The sequence below is a fragment of the Talpa occidentalis genome, unplaced genomic scaffold, assembly GCF_014898055.3.
Source record: "Talpa occidentalis isolate TD23 unplaced genomic scaffold, MPIMG_talOcc4v2.1, whole genome shotgun sequence".
Taxonomy (NCBI): Eukaryota; Metazoa; Chordata; class Mammalia; order Eulipotyphla; family Talpidae; genus Talpa; species Talpa occidentalis.
This window is the reverse complement of record NW_026555331.1, coordinates 32,189,675-32,217,353: the sequence shown is the minus strand read 5'-3', so window position 1 is coordinate 32,217,353 and position 27,679 is coordinate 32,189,675. Positions and strand designations below refer to the sequence as shown.

At 35.7% G+C, this 27,679-nt stretch overlaps 1 protein-coding gene across 5 annotated transcripts in view; it reads right to left on the bottom strand.

The window, feature by feature from the left end:
• The window catches only part of STK3 (serine/threonine kinase 3), a 230,261-nt gene that overhangs the window by 42,429 nt on the left and 160,153 nt on the right, over window positions 1-27,679 (bottom strand). For all 5 annotated transcript variants that reach the window (XM_037503491.2, XM_054692085.1, XM_054692086.1 and 2 more), the window contains 2 exons: window positions 24,514-24,706; window positions 7,599-7,774 (listed from right to left, as the gene is read on the bottom strand). In XM_037503491.2, the coding sequence (XP_037359388.1) occupies window positions 7,599-7,774; window positions 24,514-24,706 (369 nt within the window). The remainder of the gene's footprint in view (window positions 1-7,598; window positions 7,775-24,513; window positions 24,707-27,679) is intronic.

The following is a 27,679-nucleotide window of genomic DNA, read 5'->3' as shown; positions in this document are numbered from 1 at the left end:
TGCAGCAGTTCAGAGACACTAAATTTCTGTTGTCTTTAACTACGATAGAATCAACTAAATATAGTTTAGTTGCCCACTGACTATTCACATTTTTTTCTACTTGAACATAAACTTAACTTTGAAGAAAGGCCACTCTCCTTTCAGAACAGAAGTTATGACTGTCTTAAATGCCTCAACAGATTGATGGTCAAAATCTAATAAAATTCTACATGGACCCAGACAATCACATGATACAACTGTGCACACACCACACCATCTGTTAGATACAATTGCCAGCAGAGATTTCGTGAGCTGGCAAGGAACTGAAATTGTCAAGAATTCTGCAAGTATTTCAGAGTGCAGGCTTCTCATTAATTTTAATTTCCTGTTGGCTCTACAAAGAAAGAGTAGTGAAAGCACAATGTGCCACATACACTCAAGTTCATGCCACATGTACACCTGTAATCATAAACTCTTATCCAGGGCTACCCACTAAAACATTTGAGAACTTGTGTTTATTTCTTCTTTACCCTAGAAGAAATAAATCTAAAGTATCTATAGTTATCTTTTCATACTTTGTTAATACTCTTGCAGACATCTGGAAATACTTGACAATAATCATTTAATTAATGCAAAGCTAATCGATGACAATATGCTTAAATACTTGACTCAACTGAAATGGTTTCTTCAGTCCACAAAACTAGGGACTGATGAGAACAAGAAGTTCTTTCACTAAGGAGTACACTGCAAGGGAAACTTTCAGCCAATATATCTTTATAAAGTCAAAATATTATCTGTATTAAGTAGATAGAGCAGATGATAAAGACTGCCACGCTGGTAAAAGCTGGTAGGTGCTGCTAGCTTAACCTTTTACATCAAGGCTTTCCTTTCCACAGGGCCTGTGTTGCTGAGGGATTTCTAAAGGGCTAGTATTACTACAGTTTTTTGTTTGTTTGTTTGTTTGTTTGTTTTGTGGGTTCCAATAATCCACCACTGACTCTACTATCCTTCATAACTGCTGCTGCTCTAGGAGGGTGAAAAGAGAAAGAAACATTTCTCAAAAATAAGGGATGATTCCAAAAATGCTCATGGAAGCTCAGCAGCAAGGTTGGGACTTTCTCCAGGTTCAGCTGCTTTTTGTGTTTTGAGCTGTGAGGTGCCTTTTCAACCCCCTCCTTCTCCCCCCTCCCCCCCTCACAACCACACTTGCCAATTCAGGAATCAGTGGCAGGGCTATAAAAAACTTAGGAAAGTCTGCAGCAAATTTTCACTTGGAGAGAACGTTTTTCTTTCATCTGCTATATTATTGAGACTTTCTCTCCAGTGTTGCCCTGGAGGATTCTTGGGTTCCCTAGCTCAAAAGAATACAAACTGAGTAAGTACTTAAGAATCACAGTCATCAAGAAATGTTACCTTACAATTCAATTTGAGTCAAAAACAAAAATATGGTTGATTTACCTAAGTCCTCTTATAGTAGTAATTACTGTCAATCCAATTTCTTTTTTTAAAATTTGGAACCAATAGTGGGTTAACAGATGGTTTTTAAAGTTTTTGTTCTTATTCCAAAATCTTTATGTCACCCAAAATATATCTATTTAAGTATGATACTGTAATTTCTGCAAAACATGATCTACACGCTCTTTATTTAACACTAAACAATCTGGATGCTAAGGCTGTTTGGAAATAATTCTAACAAAAACCGAAACATTAGACTAGTGCTATAATAAACAGATTTGCCTTTTACATTTGTTTTAGAAATCTTCATAGGCACACCCTAAACAAAACTTTTTAGTAGAGCTAAAGTGGTTCAATTAGCCAAATATATCTTATCCTATCTTTATAGTACCCTCAAACTGGTGAAATCATAAATTAATTCTTCTATCATCTCATCATATTCAGAAACATAAATGAAACAATGTCCACAGAAAAGACAAATGCTAAGAGAAATTATGCTGCATACAGGTTTTAAGATAAAGAATACTTCCTACTCTGCACATCTGTCTAACAGGTGCCTCTCTGAATAGATTCCTTTTAGAATCCATTCTGAGTACTACAAAAGACAATGAAGAGTTCTCTTTTATTTTTCTTTCTTGAAAGCAATTTTCCTCAAGGCAGGATAAAGGTTCTATGTTCTGGAAATATGGTCAAAACAACTTAAGGTTATTTTAAGCAACTTCTATTTAATAGAGAGAGGAATTGTATCAAATTCATTTCTCTTTTGGAAGATAGCCTTGAGTAACATCATAAAAAAGGAAGATAAACACAAACTTTGCACACTTTATACTTTGATGAGTCACATTTTTTAACATTCTATATCTAATGTATGATGAAATGAATAAGACCAGATTTCCCTAATCATTACCAGCTGGTGTCTTAAATGGAAATCTGTCTTGCTTTTAGTCCACTTCCTTTACATTGTAAGCAAAGTATTCCATCTAACCCTTTACAATTTACCCCACCTATGCTTCCTCTTTGTCTATTCTCTTTTAGTTCCTCTTACAGTTATCTTTGTCTTTTACCACACTCACTACTACTCTTGGCAATTCTTTTTTTTTTTGTAAAGATTTATTTATTTATACAAGAACCGGGGTACAGGCCAGATGTGCAGGAGGGTGAAAAGATTCACCAGAGACAGCCAGGAACACAGCAGGCAGACTGACGAAATACACTGCTGAGGGGAGCAGCGGGCGAGACAGGAGAGGTCTGTTGCGCCATGTGGGATTCTCGCCTGCCAGTGGGGATGGAACCGCGCTGCAGAGGCTGTGGACAGCTTCACAGTGCAGCGCTCAACGGCCTGCGCCACCAGGGAGGCCCAGCAATTCTTTATTCATGTCCTGGTAATCCTTTCTTTAATTACTTCTTATTTATTCCTATTTACATTTCCCCAAGAAACTATTAAAACACTTTTTACTTTCCTTAAAGTGATGAAAAGGTGGAGCAGCTCCAGTTGTAGGTGTAGTAAATGTTGGGGAAGAAAAAAACTCCTCTAGTCATTTCCCTTCCTCCCACTGACCTTTAAGGCTACATGCCCTTTGTAAGTCAGAAAAAAAATAGTTCTGTAAAAACTGGATCCAGTCATATGATCTCTTGAAGTCTCTTTCCTACTGTAAGCACATTTTCCTTTCTTCTTTTACCTTCAATTGTTTAGTTCCTCACCTTAACCAAAATAGTACTCTTTAAAAAATCAGCTACTTCCGTTAATTAACATTTTACAATGTCTCCTACATCTAGCAGTTTTTTGTTATTTCTTTCTCCCCCATTGCACTACTATATTATTTCAAGCCTGCTTCATATAACTGATTTCCCCTACCTCTAGTCTTCTCCTGTCAATCACTTCTACATTCTCCCATCAAGATTAATATTAATCATCATAAAACATTTTCCATCATGCCATTCTCTAAACTTCAGCAGTTTTCTGCTGTCTATGAAATAAACATTCTGACTTTGCAATATTGCATTCAAGGCTTCCACCATATGAACCAGACCTGCTTTTCTGTTCTATCTCCCATATTGTTCCAAATGAAGTTGAAGGTTTTTATGTCTAAGGTCTCCTACCTCTAAGCTTTTTACTACATATATCATTCTTTGTAGTGCCTAATTTCCCTCTTTCTGGCTATCCATCTCTCAATGCTTAGACAAAGTTCCCCTCCACAATATAATTTCATAAACTACTTCAGCTATTACGGAGTCTCCTTCTTATGCAAAACCACAGCAGTAATTCTTAAGCCTTTGAATTACTGCTCTGAATTATATTTAATGATTAATTGTTCTTTGTATTTTTAACCAAATATATATTTTTTATAAATAGTGCATAGCATATCCTAAAGAAGAAAACACAACATCTGTTAATAAGTTAAATGCTTTTGAACAAATTTTGGAGTTTCCAGATAGACTCCAAAACCATGATGGGCTGAAAACATTACCAAAAGCTTAGAAGAGCTGGCCCCTGGAAAATTTGATACTTTGATTCACAAAACTGAGGCTAAAAAGGACAGTGGAGGTCTGAATGTCAAAAGCTGTGCATGTGTTGAATTTCCTAAATTTAATATTCTAATTTCTGTTGAATTTTAATTATGACAATTTTTAAAATGATTTTATTTATTTATTCATACAAGAGCTAGGGTGTAGGCCAGAGGTTCAGGGGGCGGGGGGGTGGGTGAGAGGATTCACTAAAGACAGAGTGGGGAGCATAACAGGCAGATTGCCTGAAATACACTGCTGAGGGGAGCAGCGAGACATAGTGGGGAGCATAACAGGCAAGATTGCCTGAAATACACTGCTGAGGGGAGCAGCGGGTGAGTCAGGAGAGGTCTGCTGCTGGGTTAGCTCCCTGGTATGCTACAGTGGCTGCAGATAGTTTCATAGTGCTAAGACTTAACCCCTTGCACCACCAGGGAGGTAAATTTTAATAGGTTGTTTGCAAAGATGATCATAGCAATTTCTTTCATTCCAAAGGACCTTCTGCAACATAAATCTGCATTTTCCTAATGATTAGCGATAAGTGAACATCTTTTCTTCTGTTCATTTCATTGGCCATTTGTATACTGTCTTTGCAGAACATCTATTGGACTCATTGCCCATTTTTTAAAAACTGTACAATATTATTTTTTATTAGGGTAACAATGATTGACACCACTGTATATGATTTAGAGAAAGGTTCATACCTCCTCAGATGTGTTACACCATACCCACCACACCAAGCACCCAAAATCTTCCACTATAGTCCACTCTGCCCCCACCCTGCTTTGTTCCCCTTCTCTACCCTTCAACTCTACACTCAAGTTTCTAGGGTTTGTTTTGGTTTAGTTTTATCTGTTCCTTTGTTTCTTTATATTCCACATGAGTGAAATCATTTGGTATTTGGCTTTTCGCCCCATGCATGCTGTCCCAAATGGCAACATCTTTTCTTATAGGCGAGAAGTATTCCATTGTATATATATACCACTTCTTAACCCACTCATTTTTTGTTGGGCACATAGGTTGTTTTCAAAACGTGGCTACTGCAAATAATTCTACAATGAACATGACTCCTTTGCCCATTTTTAAGTTGGGTTGTTTGATTTTATGTTGTTGAATTGTAGGAGTCCTTTATATATCCTGGATATTAACCTCTTATCAGATATATTATTTGCAAATATTTCTCCCATTCTATGAGAGAATGCCTTTCACCCTGCTGACTGTCCTTTGATGCACGAAAGTTTTAATGCTGATATAGTTAAAATTACCTATTTTTTCTTTTGTTGCTTGTACTTTTGGTGTTATATCCAATGAATCATTGTCAAAACCAATGTCATGCAGTTTTCCCCTATGCTTTTTTCTTGGAGTTCTATAGCTTTAGTTTTTATGTTTAGATCTTTGTTTCATTTTTCCATTAATTTTCATATATATGGTTGAATCTTCTGCATGTGGATATTCAGTTTTCCCAGCATCATTTGATGACAAGACTGTACCTTTTTCATTGAATGATACTGGTATGCTTGTCAAAAATCACTTGACTATGTGATAGTTTATTTCTAGGCTCTCTATTCTACACCTCTAGCCTTATGTTTGTCTGTTTGGGTTACTACAGCTTTGTAGTAAGTTTTGAAATTAGCAAGCATGAACCTCTAGTTTCATAATTTTTCTCAAGATTATTTTGATTACTTGACACCCTTAAGTCCACATGAATTTTAAGAAGGATTTTTCCATTTCTGTAAAAAAATGTCATTGGGATTTTGATAGTGATTGCATTAAATCTCTACTTTGCTTAGGACAATACTGACACCTTAACAAAATATTAAGTTTTCTAATCCATAAACACGAGAAATTCTTCCATTTATTGGTTGTCTAGTTTATTTCAACAATGTTTTAAAATTTTTCAGTGTGGAAGTGTTTCATTTTCTTGGTTAAAATTATTCCAAGTACTCATTCTTTTTGATGCTATTGTAAATGTACATGATGTGGACTGTAAACATAGGTTTCAAGAGATCTTGAAACTTCTGCTATCAACCTTTTCAAAGACTGATACTGTCACATATAACTCTAGGGCTTGTCTGATAGGGTCATACAGCCAAGCCAACGGTCAGTAAACTATCTGAAAGGGTCATGTCAAATACACAAGTGAGGTAACTTTAGAGAGTTCACTGAGCTCAAGTCAAGCTGCTAGATGACTACACTGAAGATACCCTAGTGAGATGAGCAGAAGAACCAACTAGTCATACTGCTTACCACAAAATTGTGAGCAAACAAAACATGGTATTTTAAGCCATTAAGGTTTTGGAGTGATAACAAAGACTTTCTAAAACAGAATTAAGTCATTTTATTTGCCATTTCCTAACTATGATAATTTATTCATTACTTTGTAGCTCATTTCAAACTGTTCCCATAGGCTATTAAGACTTATTCCAACTGAGACAAGACAGAGTTCTTTGATGTTAAACATTCTACATTATTCATTATGTTCATAAATGATTTAAAGCATCTGAATGTCAGCATTCTAAATAATTTATATATTTTTAAAGTAGATAGTTCAAAATGAAATCTTACTAGAACTATAGAAATACAGATGCTAATTTTCTAATTTCTAACTTCATAATTGAAAGACTCGATATTATAATTTTCAGACTAATCTTTACTATTGCTTACATCTGCTAGCATTTAGTACCAAATTTATTGAGGGTATATTTTGAAACTTTATCATCTGATTATTTAAAAACTCAAATAATAACAGTATTATGAAAAAAAGCACTTACCACTAGAAATATTTATATTTCTCAAAGCATTTAATGGCACAAATAAGCAAAATGGTTTAATATTACTTAAAACTTCAAAGAGATACATGTCTAAAATTTTATCTAGTTATAAATAAATGTATGTTAATAAATATAGCTATATTGGATTGCTATCATCTTATATAAAAAATCAGATACAGCAATAGGCAAAAATAAATACTATTTAAAACATGGTAAATTTTTACCATGGTAAAATTTACTTCAAAAATGTGGTTACTTCACTGAAGAACTCATTTTGAGAAATTACGCTCTCAAGTCGTGGAAACAGCTGCTTTAAAATTAATTAACTGTACTATATGCATTCTTCAAAAGAAATAAATAAGGAACAGGGCAGAAGAAATAAAGAGACAATGGAACAAAAGAGGAAATAAGGCAGGCTTATACTGAAGTTTACATAGCAACTAGACTAGAACTGGGCTATTATTTTTGACAAACCTAGTGAAATTAGCGCGTAAGTAGAAACTAGCTTTCAAAATTGAGGCAAAGTGTTCAAAGACTACATTATAAAAGCCTTTGCATCATTTGTGTCGGAAGCTGAATCCTGTCAGAAGAATCTCACATTCACATTATTCAAAACATCTTTTGAAGCAGTTGCCATTTTAGTTTAAAGAGTCCTATTATTTCTCTAAATATGGACATATTTAACTGTAAACAACTATGTATGTATATTACTTTGCAAGTACATTTTTACAAGCAAATGACAATTTCACAATTCCTTTACCCACATACATGGCTATACACTGAATATGCAGCCTGTAATTTTACACATTCACACACACATGCTATATTTCTCAACATGATGATAAAATAAAGGAGAAAACATAAATGTGAAAATAAAAAGGTACTTACAAAATCAAAATCTCCATCTTGAGGGACTTTCCAGTTATCAGGAAAAACGTTTTTGGACATAGGGAAGGGTTCGTGCATGTTCTGATTACAGTTTTCATGACTCTTATTCTTGAAATCCTGTTTATCAAAGTAGTCCATGAAAGATGGTCTTTGTACTTGTGGTGAAGTTGCATTTCCTGAGGTAAACAAAGAGCAAAGAAGGTCTAAGGAAATATACCTCATATACATCATACTTATGGAAGTATGATTTTTTTTATTAAGCAATAGTATAAATTTGCACTGATCAGATTCAAGGCCAACATAGTCAATTTGATAAAGAACAAAACAAAACAATAATGAATGAATAGAAATGCCCAGGCCAAATAAAAATTCAACTAATAACAATTTTAGTCATGATATTCTTTTTTTTAAATGGGAGTGACTTACTTTTTTTTTTTTAAAAGATTTATTTATTTTATTTATGCAAGCACTGGGTACAGTCAGAAGCGTGGGAGGGTGAGAGAATTCACCAGAGCCAGAGTAGAGAGCAGAGCAGGCAGAAGGACCAAAATACACTGCTGAGGGGAGCAGTGGGCATTTTTTTTTAACATTTCTCCTGCATTATTTTTATTGTGTGCCATTATCAGCTATAAGTAGTAGTCAAGATGTACCCAGGTTCCTCTCATACCTTATCTCTCTACTTACAGTCTTCCTAGCTAATTTCACCTATTCTCTTCTCCCATGGTATCACTCATCATATTTATTATGTATCCATGACTCCAAACTTTATTTCTCCAAGTTAGATGTGGCTCCTAAATTCTATCTCCGATTTTTCCATTGCACACTTGATCTGACTGACGTGAGTTAGACTTACTTCAAACTTACAAGGTCTAAAGCTAAAGTCAAGATTGTTCTGGTCAAACCTGCTGTTTCTCCATATGTTCAATATCTGCTAATGTCCACTTCACTCAATCCCCAAAGTGCTAAAGTTGAAAATTAACTCAGATTTCTCTCTTCCCATTATACCATACTCTTTCTTAGGTCTTTTTAATTCTACCTCTCTGTCCATCATTGCTAAAGTTTTTAAGTTAATCATTTCTTGCCTTAGCCATTGAAGCAACCTCTAAATTGGTCTCCTACTTCATCCCAGTTTTAATTTTAGTTTCATATTGACAACAGAGTGACCTTCCTAAGAAAAAAATCAAACCATGTCATTCTTCAATTCAGAATTTTTAATGGCTATTTTATATACTGAATGATTAAAATAGAAAATGGGCATTAGAATAACTAGATATTTTTCTTTTTCTTTTCAAATTTTAATTTATTTTTTGCTTAGAAGAACTGGGTATAGGCCAAAGGTATGTGGGGTTGGGGAGAGGGCAAGAGGCTTCTCCAGAGACAGAGTAGGAGCAGAACAGGCTGATTTGCTGAAATACACTGCTAAGGGGAACAGAGGGGGAGACAGGAGAGGTCGTCTGCTTTGCCGTATGTGAGTTAGCTTCCTAGCCCAGGATCGAATTCAGGCTGTAGCAGTGATAGCGCTGAGACTTAACCTCTAGACCACCAGGGAAGCCACTAGATTTTTCTATCTGGCTGCTTTATCAGCAGTTTTCAAACTGGGTTTCCTAGAGTCCCAGAATTTAAAAACAAAAACAAAATTAAGTCCTAGGGACCATCATAAAGATACTTTCTACATAGTTCTCCGGATTTTAAGTTACCTACCTTCTTAAAAACTTCCTGCAATGGGAAGTAAATCTCCCATAAGGAAGCCTGTTAGGTAACTCTTAAGCCATGAAAAGTATTTTTAAAATGTGAACTTGAAATCTTTCCTTCTGTAATTTATACTCATATTCCAATAAAATTCTCTGTAATATTACAGTCTCTTCATATCTGAAGACAGAGATCATGATTCTGGATTTGGTTGGTAGTTTCTCAGGGGAAACAAACCCAGTTCCTTTCATGTGACATGTTTTTCCAATTCATCATCATCTTGTTTACTTGCCTACAGAGTCATTCTCATTTCTCTAAGATCTTCCAAAGTCAGACATAATATTGAGCATAGCAATCTGACCAATCCAGGAATGGTTTTGTAGAAGTACTAATGTAGCTTAAAAGTATATGACGCTACATAATATTGTTGGCTCAGGATGAGCTATACAAGGTGATTTTGGTCAAAAGAAAGTACTAAAACCTTTATTTTTACTCTTTAGGGATATGTGTTGAAACTGAACTGATGCCTACTCTAAATGATAAATCAATAAGTTTAAAAAATTTTCCATTAAAATGGTGGGATAAGGGTGATGGAAATGTGAGATAAGGTCCCAGCTCCTCTTTTAGATCTCAGGTTGAGCAGATCCTTGAAAAATGTCATTTCATTATAACATTGATGAGAGAAAAATAATCCCTGTGGATATTGGCTGAAATGACTATACATAGGTTCACCTATTAACAATGTTAAGTGATGACTTACTATATTATTTGGTAGATTTGGAGTTTGTTAAGATGAAGATAAGAGGGCCTCCCTGGTGGCGCAGCGGTTGAGCGCTGGGTTGTAAAGCTGCCCGCAGCCTCTGCAGCACCGGTTCGATCCCCGGCTGCTCCCCGGCCACCGGAGGAGGGTCCCACATGGCGCGCAGACCTCTCCTGCCGCCCGCTGCTCTCCTCAGCAGTGTACTTCGGTCCTTCTGCCTGCTCTGCTCCCCGCTCTGGCTCTGGTGAATTCTCTCACCCTCCCGCACTTCTGACTGTACCCAATGCTTGTACAAATAAATAAATAAATCTTTAAAAAAAAAAAGATGAAGATAAGAGAGTTTGGTAATGGTAGTACTTATTCATTTAAAAAATCTAATGAAAAATACCAGATGGTCTCACTCATAGCAGGAATCTAGAAAACTTAAATAAGGGACCAGGAAAAAGAATAACTATAAGAAAGTAAAAATCAAAATCAACGAACAACTATGAACCAGAGACACTCTATGGGGGGTGGGGGGCAGGGAGGGGAGGGATTGGGGTCAAAATAAGGGGGTCGCAATTGTATGGGGAATATAAAAATAAAATTTATAATAAAAAAAAATCTGTTTCAGGGGCTTCCCTGGTGGCGCAAGGGGTTAAGCACCACACTATGAAGCAATTCGCAGCCTCTGCAGCTTGAGTTCGATCCCTGGCAAGCCAGGGAGCAACCCACATGGTGCAGCACACCTCTGTTGTCTCGCTTGCTGCTCCCCTCAGCAGTGTATTTCAGTCAGTCTGCCTGTTATGTTCCCCACTCTGTCTCTGGTGAATCCTCTCACCCCCTGTATCTCTGGCCTGTACCCTGGCTCTTGTATACATAAATAAATAAATCTTTGAAAAAAATCCATTTCATTGTCTTAAAATGACATTTTTTCCATCAAAATATTTTTTATTTATTTATTTATTTTTTTTATTAGATAATAAATTTTATTGTTATATTCCCCATACAATTGCAGCCCCCCATTCTGACCCCAATCCCTCCCCTCCCACCCCCGCCCCCTAAAAGTGTCTCTGGTTCATAGTTTTTTGTTGATTTTGATTTTCACTTTTAGTTATTCATTTTCCTGGTCCCTTATTTAAGTTTTCTAGATTCCTGCTATGAGTGAGACCATCCGGTATTTTTCTTTTTCTTTTTGGCTTATTTCACTGAGCATGATCCCTTCCAGCGCCATCCATGTTGCTGCAAATTGCATGTGTTTATCTTTTTTGAATGCTGAGTAATATTCCATGGTATATATGTACCACATCTTCTTGATCCAGTCATCTATTTTTGGGCATTTGGGTTGTTTCCAAAGCTTAGCTATTGTAAACAGTGCTGCTATAAACATAGGGGTGCAGGTGTTCTTTGGAATTGATGTTTCTGTGTCCTTTGGGTAAATTCCTAGGAGTGGAATTGCTGGATCATATGGAAGCTCTATGTTTAGTAGGTCCAGAAATCTCCACACAGCTTTCCACAGTGGTTGGACCAGTTTGCACTCCCACCAACAGTGCAGAAGAGTTCCTTTTTCTCCACACCCTCGCCAACATTTTTTGTTGCTAGTTTTTTTCACTTATTGTGCCATAAAAAAACTATTGTAAATATATATATTAACATAAAATTTTAACACCATTTTAACAATTTTTACATGTATAGTTCAACAGTATTAGTACATTCCCACTATTGTGCAACTAAACTCCAGAACTCTTTTCATCTTGCAAAAATGAAACACTATACCTACTAAATAACAACTTCCCCATCTCCCCTCCCCACCAGTGCCAGCAACTACCTTCTACTTTTTGTCTTTGTAAATTGACTACTCTAGATACCTCATATAATAGTTTGGAATCATTACAAATTTGTCTTTTTATGACTGGCTAACTTTACTTAGTTTAATGTTCTCAAGATTCATCCATGTTGTAAAACATAAGAATTCCCTTATGTTTTAAAGCTAACTGGTATTTCATTGCATGCATGTCTTGTTTTGTTTATCTATTCATCTGTTAATGGACACTTGGGTTGCTTCCATATTTTGGCTATTGAAATACTGCTATGAACACAAATGTACAAATATCAATTTGAGATCTTTCTGATAACTATTCTAAGTTAAGCAAGATTTTTCTCTTTACATGTGCAGATCTTTATCTGCAAGTGATTGTATTTTTTGATACCTACACATAGGTCTTTTTCATTTTCTATGGAGTTTGGATGGCTAAGCTTAATACCTGATCAAGTGAATTATTAAAAAACAAACATGAATAATATAATTTATTAGTAAATTAATAATAATAATTAAATGACTTGTCTTTTAAATGTTTGTCTGGGGCCTCCCCGGTGGCGCAGCGGTTGAGCGCTGGGTTGCGAAGCTGCCCGCAGCCTCTGCAGCACCAGTTCGATCCCCGGCTGCTCCCCGGCCACAGGAGGAGGGTCCCACATGGCGTGCAGACCTCTCCTGCCGCCCACTGCTCCCCTCAGCAGTGTACTTCGGTCCTTCTGCCTGCTCTGCTCCCTGCTCTGGCTCTGGTGAATATTCTCACCCTCCCGTGATTCTGACTGTGCCCAGTGCTTGTATAAATAAATAAATAAATAAATAAATAAATAAATAAATAAATAAATAAATAAATAAATGTCTTTTAAAATAAATAAATAAATAAATAAATAAATAAATGTTTGTCTTTACCTTTTCACTAAATTGTAAATTCCTTACCTAATTCAGAGACATAAATCCTTTAAGCCAAACAATTTTATAGATAAGACTACCACAGTAGTCTTCTCATGATGGTCATGAGAAGGAGCTAATGAGATAGTATGTGGTTTTTCAACATCATTACTTTTGAATTAGTATTTCATTATTAGCAACTGTGCATTAATAATAAATTTGAAAATTATTGTTAGTACTACTACAATTTTTAAACTACCTCAGTAAAGTAAAAATGAGTATGAGATTCCAAATATGCATGTTTTAGTGGAAAAACAGAAAAAGACTCTCAACACAACCATTTATGTAAAGACTCATTACCCAGTTAGAGCTGCTCAGACATTAGAAGGCTTACAAGTAAGTGTGATAAGACATCTGGGACCCAAATGGTGCCTACTGAAAAGATACTGAGGCATTCCATCAAGTTAGGAGAGTATAAAACACCAATATTCACAGTAAACCTTCAGAAGTCATAATGTTCATATCCTATACACAAAACTGATGATAAAGAAATTACTTAGGGTTATTTTAAAAAATGACAAAGTAGTCTTTAAAGTACCTATCAGAACACATTTGACTTGTATGTCAATAAACAATAGAAAATGTTTTTTGTTTTAATGTGTTTTACCTTCACCTTTATTCCCTAAAATCTCCTGCTGTTCAAAGAAAATAAATTGGTTAATTTGACAAGGTTATATTACTGATATTTGGATGGGACATATTAACATTTTTTTTGTTTGTTTTTATTAATTTTTTTTACATCATTGTTCATTTTTAAACAATATTTGCTCCCTCCCACTCCCTCAGGTGTAGTCCCCATAGTTTCCTTTACCAGTGTACCCGTGCACCATCACCTCAGTCCCTTGTGCTCCTTCCTCCCTCCCTCTGATCCCTCTCCTTCCTCCTCCCTGCAGTATGACTCTGATTTATAATTGTCCATTTTTGCTTTGTTGTGTTTTGTACTGTTATTATTTTTTTACACTGATGTCTTATTGGGTTCCCCTATATTCCTGCTGTAAGTGAAACCATCCGATATTTTTCTTCTTCCTTCTGGCTTATTTTACTGAGCATAATTCCTTCTAGCTCCATCCACGTGGCTGCGAATGGGATGAGTTTATCTTTTTTGATTGCTGATTAATATTCCATTGTATATATACCCCATCTTCTTGATCCAATCATCTATTTTTGAGCATTTGGGTTGTTTCCAGGTTTTATCTATTGTAAATAGTGCTGCAATAAACACAGGGGTACCAGTGGTCTTTTGAATCAATGTTTTTTGTGGGACATATTAACATTTAAAACAGATTTTAAGTACCCTTGAATTCCCCTTGGACCTCACCATTATAAGAGGCATCTTCATCTTCAGAATTGAAATTTGGCTCCAGTGACAACCTTTTACTCCAAAATAGAGTCCAGGAATTTAACCTCAATTATTGTCTCCCTCTTCCCTTTTTGTGAGATGAATTAATATTCTCTACCTCTGCCATTTTTGTGAGAATAGTAAAATAATACAAGTGTAACTCAACTTACACAAATTTTCTATAAAATAACTTAAAAAATAAAATCATATGGGAGAGAGGGAGATAAATCCCTTAACAGAATCCTTTGCTTAATATTCTTTTCTTTCTTTTTATTTCAAGAGAAAAGTATGTTATACCAAAAAGCAGTTACACTGTAAACAGAAGTAGAAAAATACCTGCAGACAGTAAGAAGGATCTCTTAATGACATTATGAAATCATTCTATCCATTTAAGAAACTCTGTGTTTGGATATCTTGGTAAGTAAGAAAAGAAACTAATGCCATTTTGTTTACTCCATTATTATTTGGGATTTCTTGCATACAGAGCTAAATTCTGTCTCTAAATGTTACAGTTCTATTCTCAAGTGAAGTTGTAGGAAAAGGTAGTTCTCAGCTTTACTATATGAACATCTTAATGGGAAATTTCAAATTCACTATAATACATAATTGTTTAATTATCACTGTACTTCAAATATATTGTAGTTTTAAGGTTCTTTAAGTTAGAAATAAACATTCTCATAGAAAGTTAACAAAGTCTAAAAATCAACGTAAATTTAAAAATCAACTTTAAATAAAGGAAGGCAGTTTATTCCACTATATTTTTATTTTTGGACAGCTTTATAATAAGATGTTAACCAATTCATGCTTATACATATTTTTTATTCAAATGTATGTGCTCGTACTTCCACGCAGTTTCCCCTGCTTAGTTTAAAACCTGGTATTAACACTTAGAGTATATCTTCGTTATATACAAAGAAAACTTACAGAAACAATTAAAAAAACGTCTAAGGAGGTAACTCTAACTTCAAAGGATTACATGTATTCCTATGTTCCTTGCAGAACTATTGACAATATCCAAGTTATAGAAACAACCTGTGTGCCCAAATACTGATGAGTGGATCAAAAAGATGTGGTATAGATGCATAATGGAATATTACTCAGCTGTAAGAAAAGATGAAATCTTGCCATTTATAACAGATGATTTTGAGGGGATTATGCTAAGTGGTATAAGTCAGAAGAAGAAAGACAAATACCAATGATTTCATTCATATGTGGAAAATATAAGAAACAGAAACAGACAAAACTAAACCAAAACAAACCCTAGAAATTTGACTACAGAATTGAGGCTATCAGAGGGAGACAGCAGGGGTGGGTGATGAAGCGGGGAGTGGTCCAATGGGCCATCGTGGAAGAGAGTGGGTGCTTTGGTGGTGGGTATGGTATGGTAACATACATCGAATGAGGTGTGAATCTATGCCCTTAAATCATATGCAGTGTTGTAAACTAACCTTACCTCAATATAAAATAATATAATTTAAAAAAATTTCTAAGGAGGAAGGCAGATGTGTTTTAAAAATTAATGGGAGGCCGGTGGCGCAGCGGTTGAGCGCTGGGTTGCGAAGCTGCGCGCGGCCTCTGCGGCGCCGGTTCGATCCCCGGCTGCTCCCCGGCCACTGGAGGAGGGTCCCACATGGCGCGCAGACCTCTCCTGCCACCCGCTGCTCCCCTCAGCAGTGTCCTTCGGTCCTTCTGCCTGCTCTGCTCCCCGCTCTGGCTCTGGTGAATTCTCTCACCCTCCCGTGCTTCTGACTGTACCCAGTGCTTGTATAAACAAAACAAACAAACAAACCAGCAAACAAATAAATAAAGCATGCCTCTATAAAAAAAAAAATAAATAAATAAAATTTAAAAAAAAATTAATGGGAGGGAACAGTTGCAGTTACCCAGCAATGTTTAACTAGACAATACAAAACACATGTCTACAGAGCACAGTCAAGTCTCCAGGGAAAGGCATAGTAACAGAAATGGCACAAGGAAGGAGGATCTTTCTGACTTTCAATTTATTAAAAGAAGAAAAAAAGAAATAGTAGTCCCTTCAACAGGAGAGTGAAACAGGAAATCTCAAGATAGTAACCACTGTCATATGTGCTTGTGGTTGCTATGGCAAATACATTTTTTTAACACAGAAAGAATCATCATGTAAAACTGACATCAATTTCTCCAGTTGCAGCTGAATTCTGATCCTAGCTATAAAAATACTTTATTTTAATAATAAATTTAATGTTTAAAATTACCTTGTTCCACAATTTTGGCCCCAATTCTTTTCACTATTTGCTACAGAACTAAAATCCATTAGCAACAAAGAATTAATAATCATAGTTTGATCCCTTTGTGCATACGAAATTTACAAAAATAATGCTTACTCTCCCTTCACACATTTCCTAAAATATACAGAAAGAAACAAAATTGTGTGGAAAATAAGATCTTTAAAAAATATATCAGTTCACTCACAATTAGTCATTAGCTTTCCTAATGTGCACAGGTCTTCTAAGCAGATGAAAAGTCTACATGAAAATTTAAATATATAAAGGAGTTTTTTAAATACTTTAATGAAATGCAATTTAATTTTTAATTTCTTAGCATGATTATGGCAACTATGCTCAAGTGTAAAGAATGAAATAACAATCATAACTTTAGCATAATATATTTTGACATCAAAGGGATTTATGAATATTACCTAATTTGTTCTTCTAAAAATATTTTAAGATGTGGGTGTTCCACCTGATTAATGATCTTGGAAATTTGTCCTTTAGTTTGTTGCCAAGAGTACAGTGAATACATATAAAAACCAGGATGTTAATACAGAAGCTACTGACATCAGCTTTTTCTTAACTACATCAGACCATATTTTAAAATAAAGGAGGACACAGATAACATGGAGAAGATCCAGAGGCCGGTCATAAAAAAAGATTAAAAGCTTAGAAAATGATACCTGTACAAAGGTTAAAGGGACTGAAATTGTTCAGCCAGGAAAAATCTCAGGATACAATTTAATAAGAATCCAAGTATATATGAAGGGTTCTTGTACAGAAAATAGTGACCAGCTGTTTTCCATCTCCAATGAAGACAGAATAAAAGGTAACAGACAAATTGAAGCCCAAGAACTTTAGTTAAATAAAAGGAATGATTTCCTGTGCAAGGAATGAGCATTGTAATAACCACTGTGTGTCTGTGGAAGCCCTCTCTTCAGGGGCATTTACAAGAAAGACAGATTTTCATTTATACATGCAAAAAAGACTAATATTTACATGCTCGTCTGTACTCTGTGCTAGTAAAAGAAGTATCCTATAACCAAAACATCTACACAAACAGGCTGAGTCTGGGTCACACATCATTAAACATTCCGCAGACTAAGAGCACACAGAAAAGCAGACCATGTTCAGTATCCACAGGTGTCTCCAAATCTATGCAGCCACGCCTTAGCAGGACACCTAGTCCCTTCGTAGAAGAAAATTAAGGGTTTCTAACTGCACAGTAAAACTGTGGGTATTTGCACCCAGCTACAAGTGAGACTGTAATTTATTGTTGTCGGTTTTATTGCTATTTTTTTTTTTTTTTGTGGGCAAGACCAGTTTCCCCAGTTAAAGAGGCATACAGAAGTTTTTTATGAAAGAATGGTAAGACCTATTTGGAGAAGTGGGGAAGTGACTCCCATTTCTACCCTTGTTTCTTAGCATCTCAAAATTCCATGCTTAGTGATTTAATCCTTTGGCTCAAAGTTTCATAAATTTTAGGAAAAAATGCATATATTTCAGGAACACTAGCCATTATTAAGCATTTATATATGAACATCTGATCCTTTTCTAAAATAGGTTTTGGGGAAAAAAGAAGAGGAAAAGGATGTGAACCAGAGCTGGAAGATATGTTACCACACAAAGAAAGGGACTTAGAAGACGATGTTCAGGGCAAATGGTCTCAGACCTACAATTTTGTCCAGCAACATTAGATGATCTAGGAGTGGTGATACCTACTGATCAGTTTCTCCTTCTTGGTATACTCTCTAAAACCTTTTTAAATAAATGTATGACTTATTTGCAGGATAAACTCCTAATATCCAAAGCAAAACCCAATTTGCTTTCTCTTACTAACTGAAACAAAAAATTGTAATATTTTTTAAAAAATCACCATGTATTATAGGCATATACAAAGAAAAAATGTTCAAAATACATATTCAATTAAAATTACTTAGACCAATATTTAACCATTGATATACAGACTAATAAAAGACTAATCTAAGTAAACACTATAAAATCTAAAATGCCCAGTTATTCCTGAACCCAGTCTTAATGCAACATGACCATCCAGTGGCTCTCTGAATGTGCTCCATTGTTCTTCAAGCTTCCTAAATACTGCAAGTGTAGTATTTATTTAGTGCTCCTACATCGTCTGGACCCTGCAAGTAGAGTGACGCTGTGTATTTCCATGTTCTCAAGTGATAATTGGTCCTAGCTGTGCCTCAGAAGCACTGTAGAGGTCTGGTTTTTTTTCAAAGATTTATTTATTTATACAAGAACTGGGGTACAGGCCAGATGTGCGGGAGGGTGAGAGGATTCGCCAGAGACAGCAGGGAACAGAACAGGCAGACTGACGAAATACACTGCTGAGGGAAGCAGCAGGCCAGACAGGAGAGGTCTGCTGCACCATGTGGGTTTCTCCCCGGACGGCTGGGATCAAACCCAAGCTGCAAAGGCTGTGGACAGCTTCACAGTGCAGCACTCAACCGCCTGCGCCACCAGGGAGGTCCTGTAGAGGTTTTTTATTTTGATTTTGTATTGATTTTTTTAAAGAGATGCGCAGGTCCTGCCCTGGTCTTCAGAAACAGCACATCTGAGGCGCGGATTCTATAATGCACACTAGTGAAGTCAGTTACATGAAAACAATGTTTAATTTGCAAATCAAGCCCATCACTCTAGCCTGTGGAGATCTGTTAAGTTCAAGATTCTGTCTTAGAATGTATTTTTATTTTGTTCCACTTCATGTCATTTGCAATTCTTATGGACTTTCATTCTATAGCCTCATTCAAGTTCCTACAAAAACACTGAACCAGATAGGGCTGAGGACTAGGTCCTAAACCACATAAATAGAAATATCACTGAAAACAATTTATCTTTTAAAAAAGCAACTGACAGAAATAAAACCACCACTGCCACAGTCTATGGTGAACCCTCGTACAGGGTGGAAAAGTTAAACACCGCATTTTCCAGAACCCCTTGCACGGAGGATCCTGGATAGGTATAATTTCTCACAACTGGGAATGCCAGAAATAGGTCAGAAGCCACAAGTCTGCTACTTCAGTTATTTCCTTCTGGGAGGAAGAAATAGTGAGGGAGACAAGGGGTTTATAAGCAGCATGTTAGCATCCAGTAACCACCCTTACAGATGGTATGGGGTGGTTGCAGTATCAGCGGTAGCTTTTCACCCTGAATCATACAGGGATTAATCTTCATGGGTATTACTAAATTCAACAGTGTCAATGGCAGCCTGCCTCTGGATTCACTGCCTTTCTGATTGTAGCTATAGCAGTTCCACATAGGGTCACTTTCCTAGTGATATAGAAATCATTCTCTGAGGCCTAGTCTGCACAGCCCTCTTCTCTGACCTTTTTATTGATTTTGTTAACATTCACATCTTTCACTTAAATCTCTTCGGGTTTAAAAATACCTACTAAAGTAGTTTCTGTTCCCACCAATAAATCATGAGTGATCCCTCTGTAAGCCCATTTGCATATAACCATTCAATTCTTATAACAAAACCATCAGTTGAGTCATAGTACATAGTATCTGCAAGGATATCATAAAAGATTCTGAAAATAATTTCCAAATTACTAACACACAATATCCAACCCTGCATCTTCTACGATCTAGTCATTTCTCAATGCTGTCAAAAGAGGATGTTATATTATTCTGATATGGTATCTTCCACGTAATCCATGCTGTCTTATAATGATCCTGGTCTCCTCTCCTATAGGACTCATAGATGTTCTAGAATTCTGTTCAAGAGGGATGTTGTGCTCATTAGTCCCAGAGTAGTGCTATTACCTGGGGGTAATGCTCCCACCACTTACCTGCTACAAAATCTTAGGTTACTTAACATTCCCAAGTCTCAGTTTCCTGAGTGGTATATGGTAGTGACAATGCTACTTTACAGGGCCCTTGTAAGGAGCAAATGAGATAACGTATACAAAGTCCTCAGTACAATGTTTGGGCCCTCTGTAGGGCCCTAAATTAATGATGGCTATAACCTGAAACATTCAACTTTTTTTCTCCTTACTGAAACAAAAATTTTTAAATTGCTTTTTCATGTTTCCATGATACCCCATTTTCTCAGAAACTTCACATTTCACAAACAGTAGAATATAGTTCTCTCACCTGCAGGTTATCTCAATAAACATTAATGATCATAATTCTAGTTAGAAGACAGCAGGTCAGCAGATGGCTTCCTTACCATTTCCTCAGCTTACCACTCAAACTGCTCTTTATGTTTGCAATACAATGTTCATTCTGAAGATCATTATTCTCTATAAAGTCCTCTCTGTCTGTCTCACTAACTAAAGAGAGATGTTGCAAGGTCTTGAAGTAGGCAAGGAAAATTGGGAACTGCTCAATTACTCTACATCTCCAGTTCCAGGTAGATCAGGCCTCTCGCGCTGCCTGGGAAGCAGGGATGGTGAAGAGGGCAAAAACATTAAAGAGGAAGAACTGGGCAGCTCTCCTGCCTGCCTGTGTCTGTGCAGGTGTCTCTCTTTTTCTTTCTCCTTTTCCTAGTGAAAGTGTCCTTTTAAAATGTATTTTTTAAAAAAAGGAAGCACTGATGAGACGACGTTAATTCAATGAGCAAGTGAGGGGAGAGAGGGACTTAAACATGACTCTAATTTTTCTATCCTAGTCCATAGTCCAAACTCCATGTTTAAAACAATTATATAATTTCTCTACATTGTTGGATAATATTTAATTTTTTTTCTACAAAGCAGAAGACAAGATCATTTATTAAAACTGAGAGGGAAGATGACAAAAGATCTGATGACAATCTAAAAAAATCATTCTCATCCTTTATCCAAACTGCTGAGAAGAGAAACAAAGGCCTACAGAAAACTGAGGGTCCAAATGGGGTTGAAGGCCATAAACGGGATGTTCATATGTGAGATTTTCTCCAGCAGGGGAAGACGCTGAGAAGATGAACAAATAGATTGATCCACAGTGTCATATTTTGCCCAGAGGAGCAGAAAAGATGACAGGAGGGTAAAGGAGTTAAGAATATGAGTCAGGAAGAAAACGATCTATCTTGATTGAAGGGTGTGGCTCTTCCTCAGACACCAAAAGACAGTTTTCCTTCAAGGCAACTAGAACTACCAATCCAGCCTCAACCTATTGGACATGAAAGCTCCTTTACAGAGACAGAATTAAGTAAATCTGAGCTAACCAAAGTAAAAGGTACTGTCTTCTCTTTCCTGAAGCAGTTATTTTGCCAAAATCACCCACAAAAAAATAATCTCTATAATCACAAGAATTTGATGACAATAGATCCTTGACCTGATTCTAATGTACTCATTCAAGATGAAAAGTACTAAATGTTGATTTCCTTAGTGACAACCAATCTGCTTATATCCACAGTCAACCATTTATAATTCCAACTGACATAGACCTGTTTGGATAAAGTATAATATATAAGAAAGTAGAGCTCCACGAGTAAATGCTGGTTGGTGCCAGATTGTAAAAGACCTCAGTTATCTCCCTGAAACCTGGACATTACAGGAGGAGGTCCCAGTGGGAGTAGGAAGATAAAAGTAATGCTGTTAATGCTGAAAACAGTTTTGGAGAGTTCTTCTTGGGATATGACTTCAATGTTCATGCCCACTTTAAAAAAAAATAAAAGATCAAATTTTAAAATATTGTCACTTTTCTCCAATTTCCAAAAAATTACCTTTTATCTTTTAGTAATTTTGCTTCTTAAAGTGAAAGCACCACACTTTTAGGGATAGAGAAAACAGATTTGTAATCCTTACCTTCGTGAATAAAGTTATTATAGTATATACAAATATAATGTAAGGCAATTAGAATAATAAATCAGGGAAATCATTTGAAAATCCATGGAAAGGTGATAGAATTCAGAATCTGTAGTATAAAACATTTTAGAACTTTTAAAAAATTAAAAACAATGTATTGCTATAGTCTTTTTAGAGAACAAAAAATGATGAAGACACATTAGCAAATTAGGCACTAACAATCTGAGAGCTCACTAAAACAATTCCAAGAAATTTTAAAGAAAATTGAGATCACTTTTCTTAGGAAAACAAAACTAGAGGAAACTATGTTATTTACTATTGTTATTTACATGTTATTTACTACTGCTCTACTACAGTGTGACAACTGCTGGGGGTGACACTAACATCACTTGATTAGATTCTTGGGAACATGGAAATCCCACATTATACAATGATATCTAAATTGTAGAAACTTAAATGAGGAGAGTTGGCTGATGGGATTTAAAATTTACTGAGGCACACAGAACAATTGCAATTATATAAACCACTATCTGCTCACCTAAAAATGGGCCTTCAGGGTGCAAGGGGTTAAGACGCAACCTATGAAGCTATCCACAGCCACTGCAGCACAAGTTCAACCCCCGGCCAGGGAGCTACCCACATGGCGCAGCAGACCTCTCCTGTCTCGCCCGCTGCTCCCCTCAGCAGTATACTTCAGTCAATCTGCCTGTTCTATTCCCGACTCTTTTTCTGGTGAATCCTCTCACTCCCCCCCCACCTCTGGCCTGTACCCCACTTTTGTATGCATAAATAAATAAAGCTTTTTTTTTAAAGATTCATTTATTTATGCATATAAGAACTGGGGTACAGGCCAGATGCAGGGGGTGAGAGGATTCACCAGAGACAGAGTAGGGAACAGAACAGGCAGACTGACCAAAATACACTGCTGAGTGGAACAGCGGGAGAGCCAGGAGAGGTCTGCTTTGCCATGTGGTTTTCTCTCTGGCTGGCCAGGGATCCAACTCGTGCTGCAGAGGCTGTGGACTGCTTCATAGTGCAGTGCTTAACCCTTTGCGCCACCAGGGAGACCCCTAAATAAATAAATCTTTAAAAAAAAAAGGGCCTTCAATAAGAGTCTCTGTGACAAAAAAACAAAACCATACTTAGGACATAAAATTATAAAATATATTGAATTATGTCTATGGCTACCAAAGCTAAAGTCACTACACAAAATGTGTCAAGGTCTGTGCTATCATTTTAAAGTATGATGTCTGATAAATTACCTTTTCATTGAAATTATAATTATCTAACATGACATAGATTTCACAAAGAAAACATAAAACAAATGTCAGAGAGGAAATTCCTACCTATGTTCATTTTACAATATCAGTACTTACCTGAATATAACTTTCTAGGCTCTACAATGCAAAAAGTCATGTATTACTGCTTCTGTGCTATTTAGAAGCAGTACTGTATAGTGGAAAAAAGCCTAGTGTTTAGACTTTCACATAAGATACACATAAGGAGAATGGCAGGAGAAAGATCAGTAGATACCAAGAGGTAATTGATCTGTATTGTCTATAACAATGGAGTCACAATGCTCCACATTGTTAACTACAATCTTAAAAAGCTGTATGAAGGAGAGAGGGAGGGAGAAAAGAGGAAGGGAGGGAGGGAGGGAGGGAGGGGAGGGAGGGAGGAAAGGAGGGGGCTAGGGAGGAAGGAAGGAAAGAAGGAAGGAAGGAGGCAGGCAGGCAGGCAGGCAAGCAAGCTGGTCTGTGAAAGTATCTCTTCATCACTCTGTAAGCAATGGAGATCAGAGAAAATGTCCTACCCATCATTTTAGCCCCTGCAGCAGTCCTGGCACTGCATCTCACATATGACATAACAAGCAGTGGTAAATACACACTGAACTGAAGCTTTGAGTGAGTTACCCATCTCTTGATCCTTCTTTCTCTTGTTTCTTCTTTTCCCGCCTCAGACCTATTTCTTCCCTTAGCTTGCAACCCTCTATCGCTGTGGCTTAACTGATAATTCAGACAACATGAAAAAATATTATGTTGTATTTACTGGAACAGAATTTTAGGTTCATTTTTAATTAGAAAAGTAAATGTTAGGAACACTATCTTTTTATCTCTAAAATACTTTGCAAATTAAATTAAGTTATGGGCTAGCATCCTTAAACAGAAAAAAAGTTCCATAACCCTAAATTAAAGATGTATTGCTTTCTGGTATATTTTAAAAAAAATTAAGTCTATTTGTGCCACACTCTTTTTTACTGCTAATTAAAGCCAAGGAACAAAATTTTCCATTACTGGCTAAAAAAAGTACACAGAATCATCCTGATTTCTATAGAAGTATACACATGCAAATTAGAAAATTAATATTCAATGGGAAAAAGCCACATACTTTTCATAGTTCCATCTTCTTCTTCCTCATCTTCACTGTTTATAACCATGGTCCCCAAGTCAGACTCTAACATTGTGCTATTATGTTCAATCATGGTCTGGGCTCCTTCACTCATTGTACTTGTGGCCCGCATTGTGCCCACATTTTCTGAACTCGTCTTCACCATGGTGTGGGAATCCAGCTCATCTTCATCCTGGGAGCAAAAATACTGCATTGAAGGAAGAATTTTCTAAGACATTTGGATTTCTTAATTTGTAACAACAGTATGAGCATATAAAAAACTGTTACTATTGATTTTTATTAACAATCATACATGCAAATATTATCATAAGAACCAAAGTTATCCAAAAGAACCTTAAACTTTAGGTAAGTAAAGTTCAAGTAACTGTAATTATCTGATGAAATAGACAACTGATATTTGGTTCTTAATGTAAGGGTATAAGACAGGTAAATTATCAAAATAACGCTTAACAAAATGGTGACAAGATAACTAAAAGACAGTACATTAAAGACAGAACACACTGGTTCTATTATAACCTTGTTATACAGAAATAATGATGTTTATAATCCTGCACAATGGGTATTAACTTTTATTGTGATTACATATCTTAGTGATTAAATTGTTATCAAATATATACATAACATGAAGTTTGCTATTTTAATGTTTAAGTGTACATTTCTGCCACATTGAGTATATTTAAAATATTGTGTGATAATCACTAACATTCATGTCCAGAACTTTTTCATCACCCCAAATAGAAACTCTATACCCATTAAAAAATAACTCACTTCTCCCTCCCCTCCCCCAATCCCTTGTTAAGCTCTATTCACGTAAGTGGAATCACATAACGTTTCAAGGTCCATCCAGGTTGTAACATGTATCAGAATTTTATTCTTTAAGGCTAATATGCCATTGTGTGTGTGTGCACAAACTATATATATATATATCACATATACATCTCATATTTTGTTTATTCATTAGCTGATGGACACTGTGTGGTTATTATGAATAGTGTTGCTAAGAACACCAGTGTACAATTATCTATTTGAGGTCCTTTCCATTTTGGGGGGTATATACCTAGAAGAGCAATTTTACATCATATGGTTTTCTATGTTTAATTTTTTGAGGAACTGCCAAAATTGTCTTCCCAACAGGAGTATGCAGTGTTCCAATTTCTCCACCACTTCCCCAATACTTACTTTCTATTTTTGAGAATAGCCACCCTAATGAATATGAAGTGGCATCTCACTGTGGTCTGATTTGCATTTCCCCAATGTTAGTGATGTTGAACATCTTTTCATGTACTTATGGGCCATCTGTATATCTTCTTTGGAAAAAAAATCTATTCAAGTCTTTTGCTCATTTTAAAACAGTTTTTTGATCATTGTCAAGTTGTAGAAGTTCATTATAGATCCTGGATACTAATCCCTTATCAGATATATAATTTGCAAATATCTACCCACATTTTGTAGGTTGTCTTTTCACTCTTTAGATAGTTTCTCTGATGGACAAAAGTTTTACATTTTGATGAAGTCCAATTTATCTACTTTTTCTTTTGTTGCCTATGTTTTTGTTTTCATAAGCCATTCGTTTTTAAACAGAAGAATCAAGTCAGTAACAAATATAAACACAAAATGATCTTTAGAATGTTTACCAAAAGATACACTGTATTAGGGCCATAAAAATTAACAAATTCTGTTTGAGACACTAAATAAATGTGCTATTTGGAAAAATTTGATCATGCACTGAAGTTCATCATCTATTCCACTTTAAACAGAAACAAACAAGTAAAACATAGTTCCTACAAAACTCAAAATTAAAACACAAAAAGTAGGAACATCATTGTTATTCATTGCAGAATGAATTCTTTTGTCAATGCAGAATAACATTGTTATTCTCAGTTGACAGTCTTCTTCCTAAATCTACATAATAAATTAAGCATTATATTTCAGTCTTAAGATATTCTTCTTCATGAGTCCCTTGCTTAGAAGAAATCTTCATTCTTATACTTTCAGTTATCGAAATTGCTGAGGTTTCCAAATTGTACTTACTACTTAAATATTTAAGTAGTATCATTTTTATCATTCTCTTATCCTTCCTGTTTCATTCCATCCCCAACAACAACCACACAAAGTACAGGTACCTTTGCTAGCTATCCAAGAGTAAAAACATCAATATCTTTTTATATTCATTGTCTTTTACTTTCTATATAGAGTCAACAAGTTCTTCTTCAAAAAATTCTCAGCCTCATCTTCATTTCTATTCCCACTGCTACTGAGTAAATTCCTCATTACCTCATACCTGCATTACTGCAGGTGAATTTCCTGATTGAGGAATCTTTCCCAACTGACCTTCTAGAATCAGACAGATGTCAATTTAAACCAAATAGATATCAGTTAAACCGAATCACTTACTAGGCAAAAGAACTTTAGTCAAGTTATTTAAACTCTCTGAACTTTAATTTCTTTAAATAGTGTTACTGATTAAATGAAGAAAGATATACATACATGCTACTAGGAACAAGTTAGCTTCATGTACTATTCAAAGTTTACATACTATACCAATCTTAATTGAATACTATGTGTATTACAATATCTTCTATTGAACAACATATAATGGTTTTGCAGTTCTTGCCTGCATTAAAAGTTAAACATTTTTTACCTGGATTTTAATATCCTCCATGTTATCTAATTCTATTTGGCCAATCCTATTTTCCCATTGTTCACATATCCTCCAACAGAGTTAGACTGACCTTAACTGAATCTCCAGATGCCATAAATCTGTGTCATGCTAAGCACGTTAAGACTTCCTCTTTGCTCATGGCTTTTTCCTTACCCAGAATACTCTACCCTTCATTCATTTTAACTAAATCCCATCCAGTCCTAGATCTAGTAATGTTCAAGGTTAATGCAATCTTTATTAATTATCCATTTTTCCAAACTCCAGTAGAATTTATAATCTGCAAACTTTTGCATTTAAATTTATGATCTCATGTTGTAACTGTTTTGTAAAACGTTTTTTAGATGTAAGTATTTTACGGATATGGATGTCTTATAAGTCTGAATAATGTCTGAATCTTATAATGTCTGAGTTTTATAATGTCTGAATCTACTAGCGTTTTATACAGTATTCCATATACAGTAAGCATTCAGTATATACTTATAT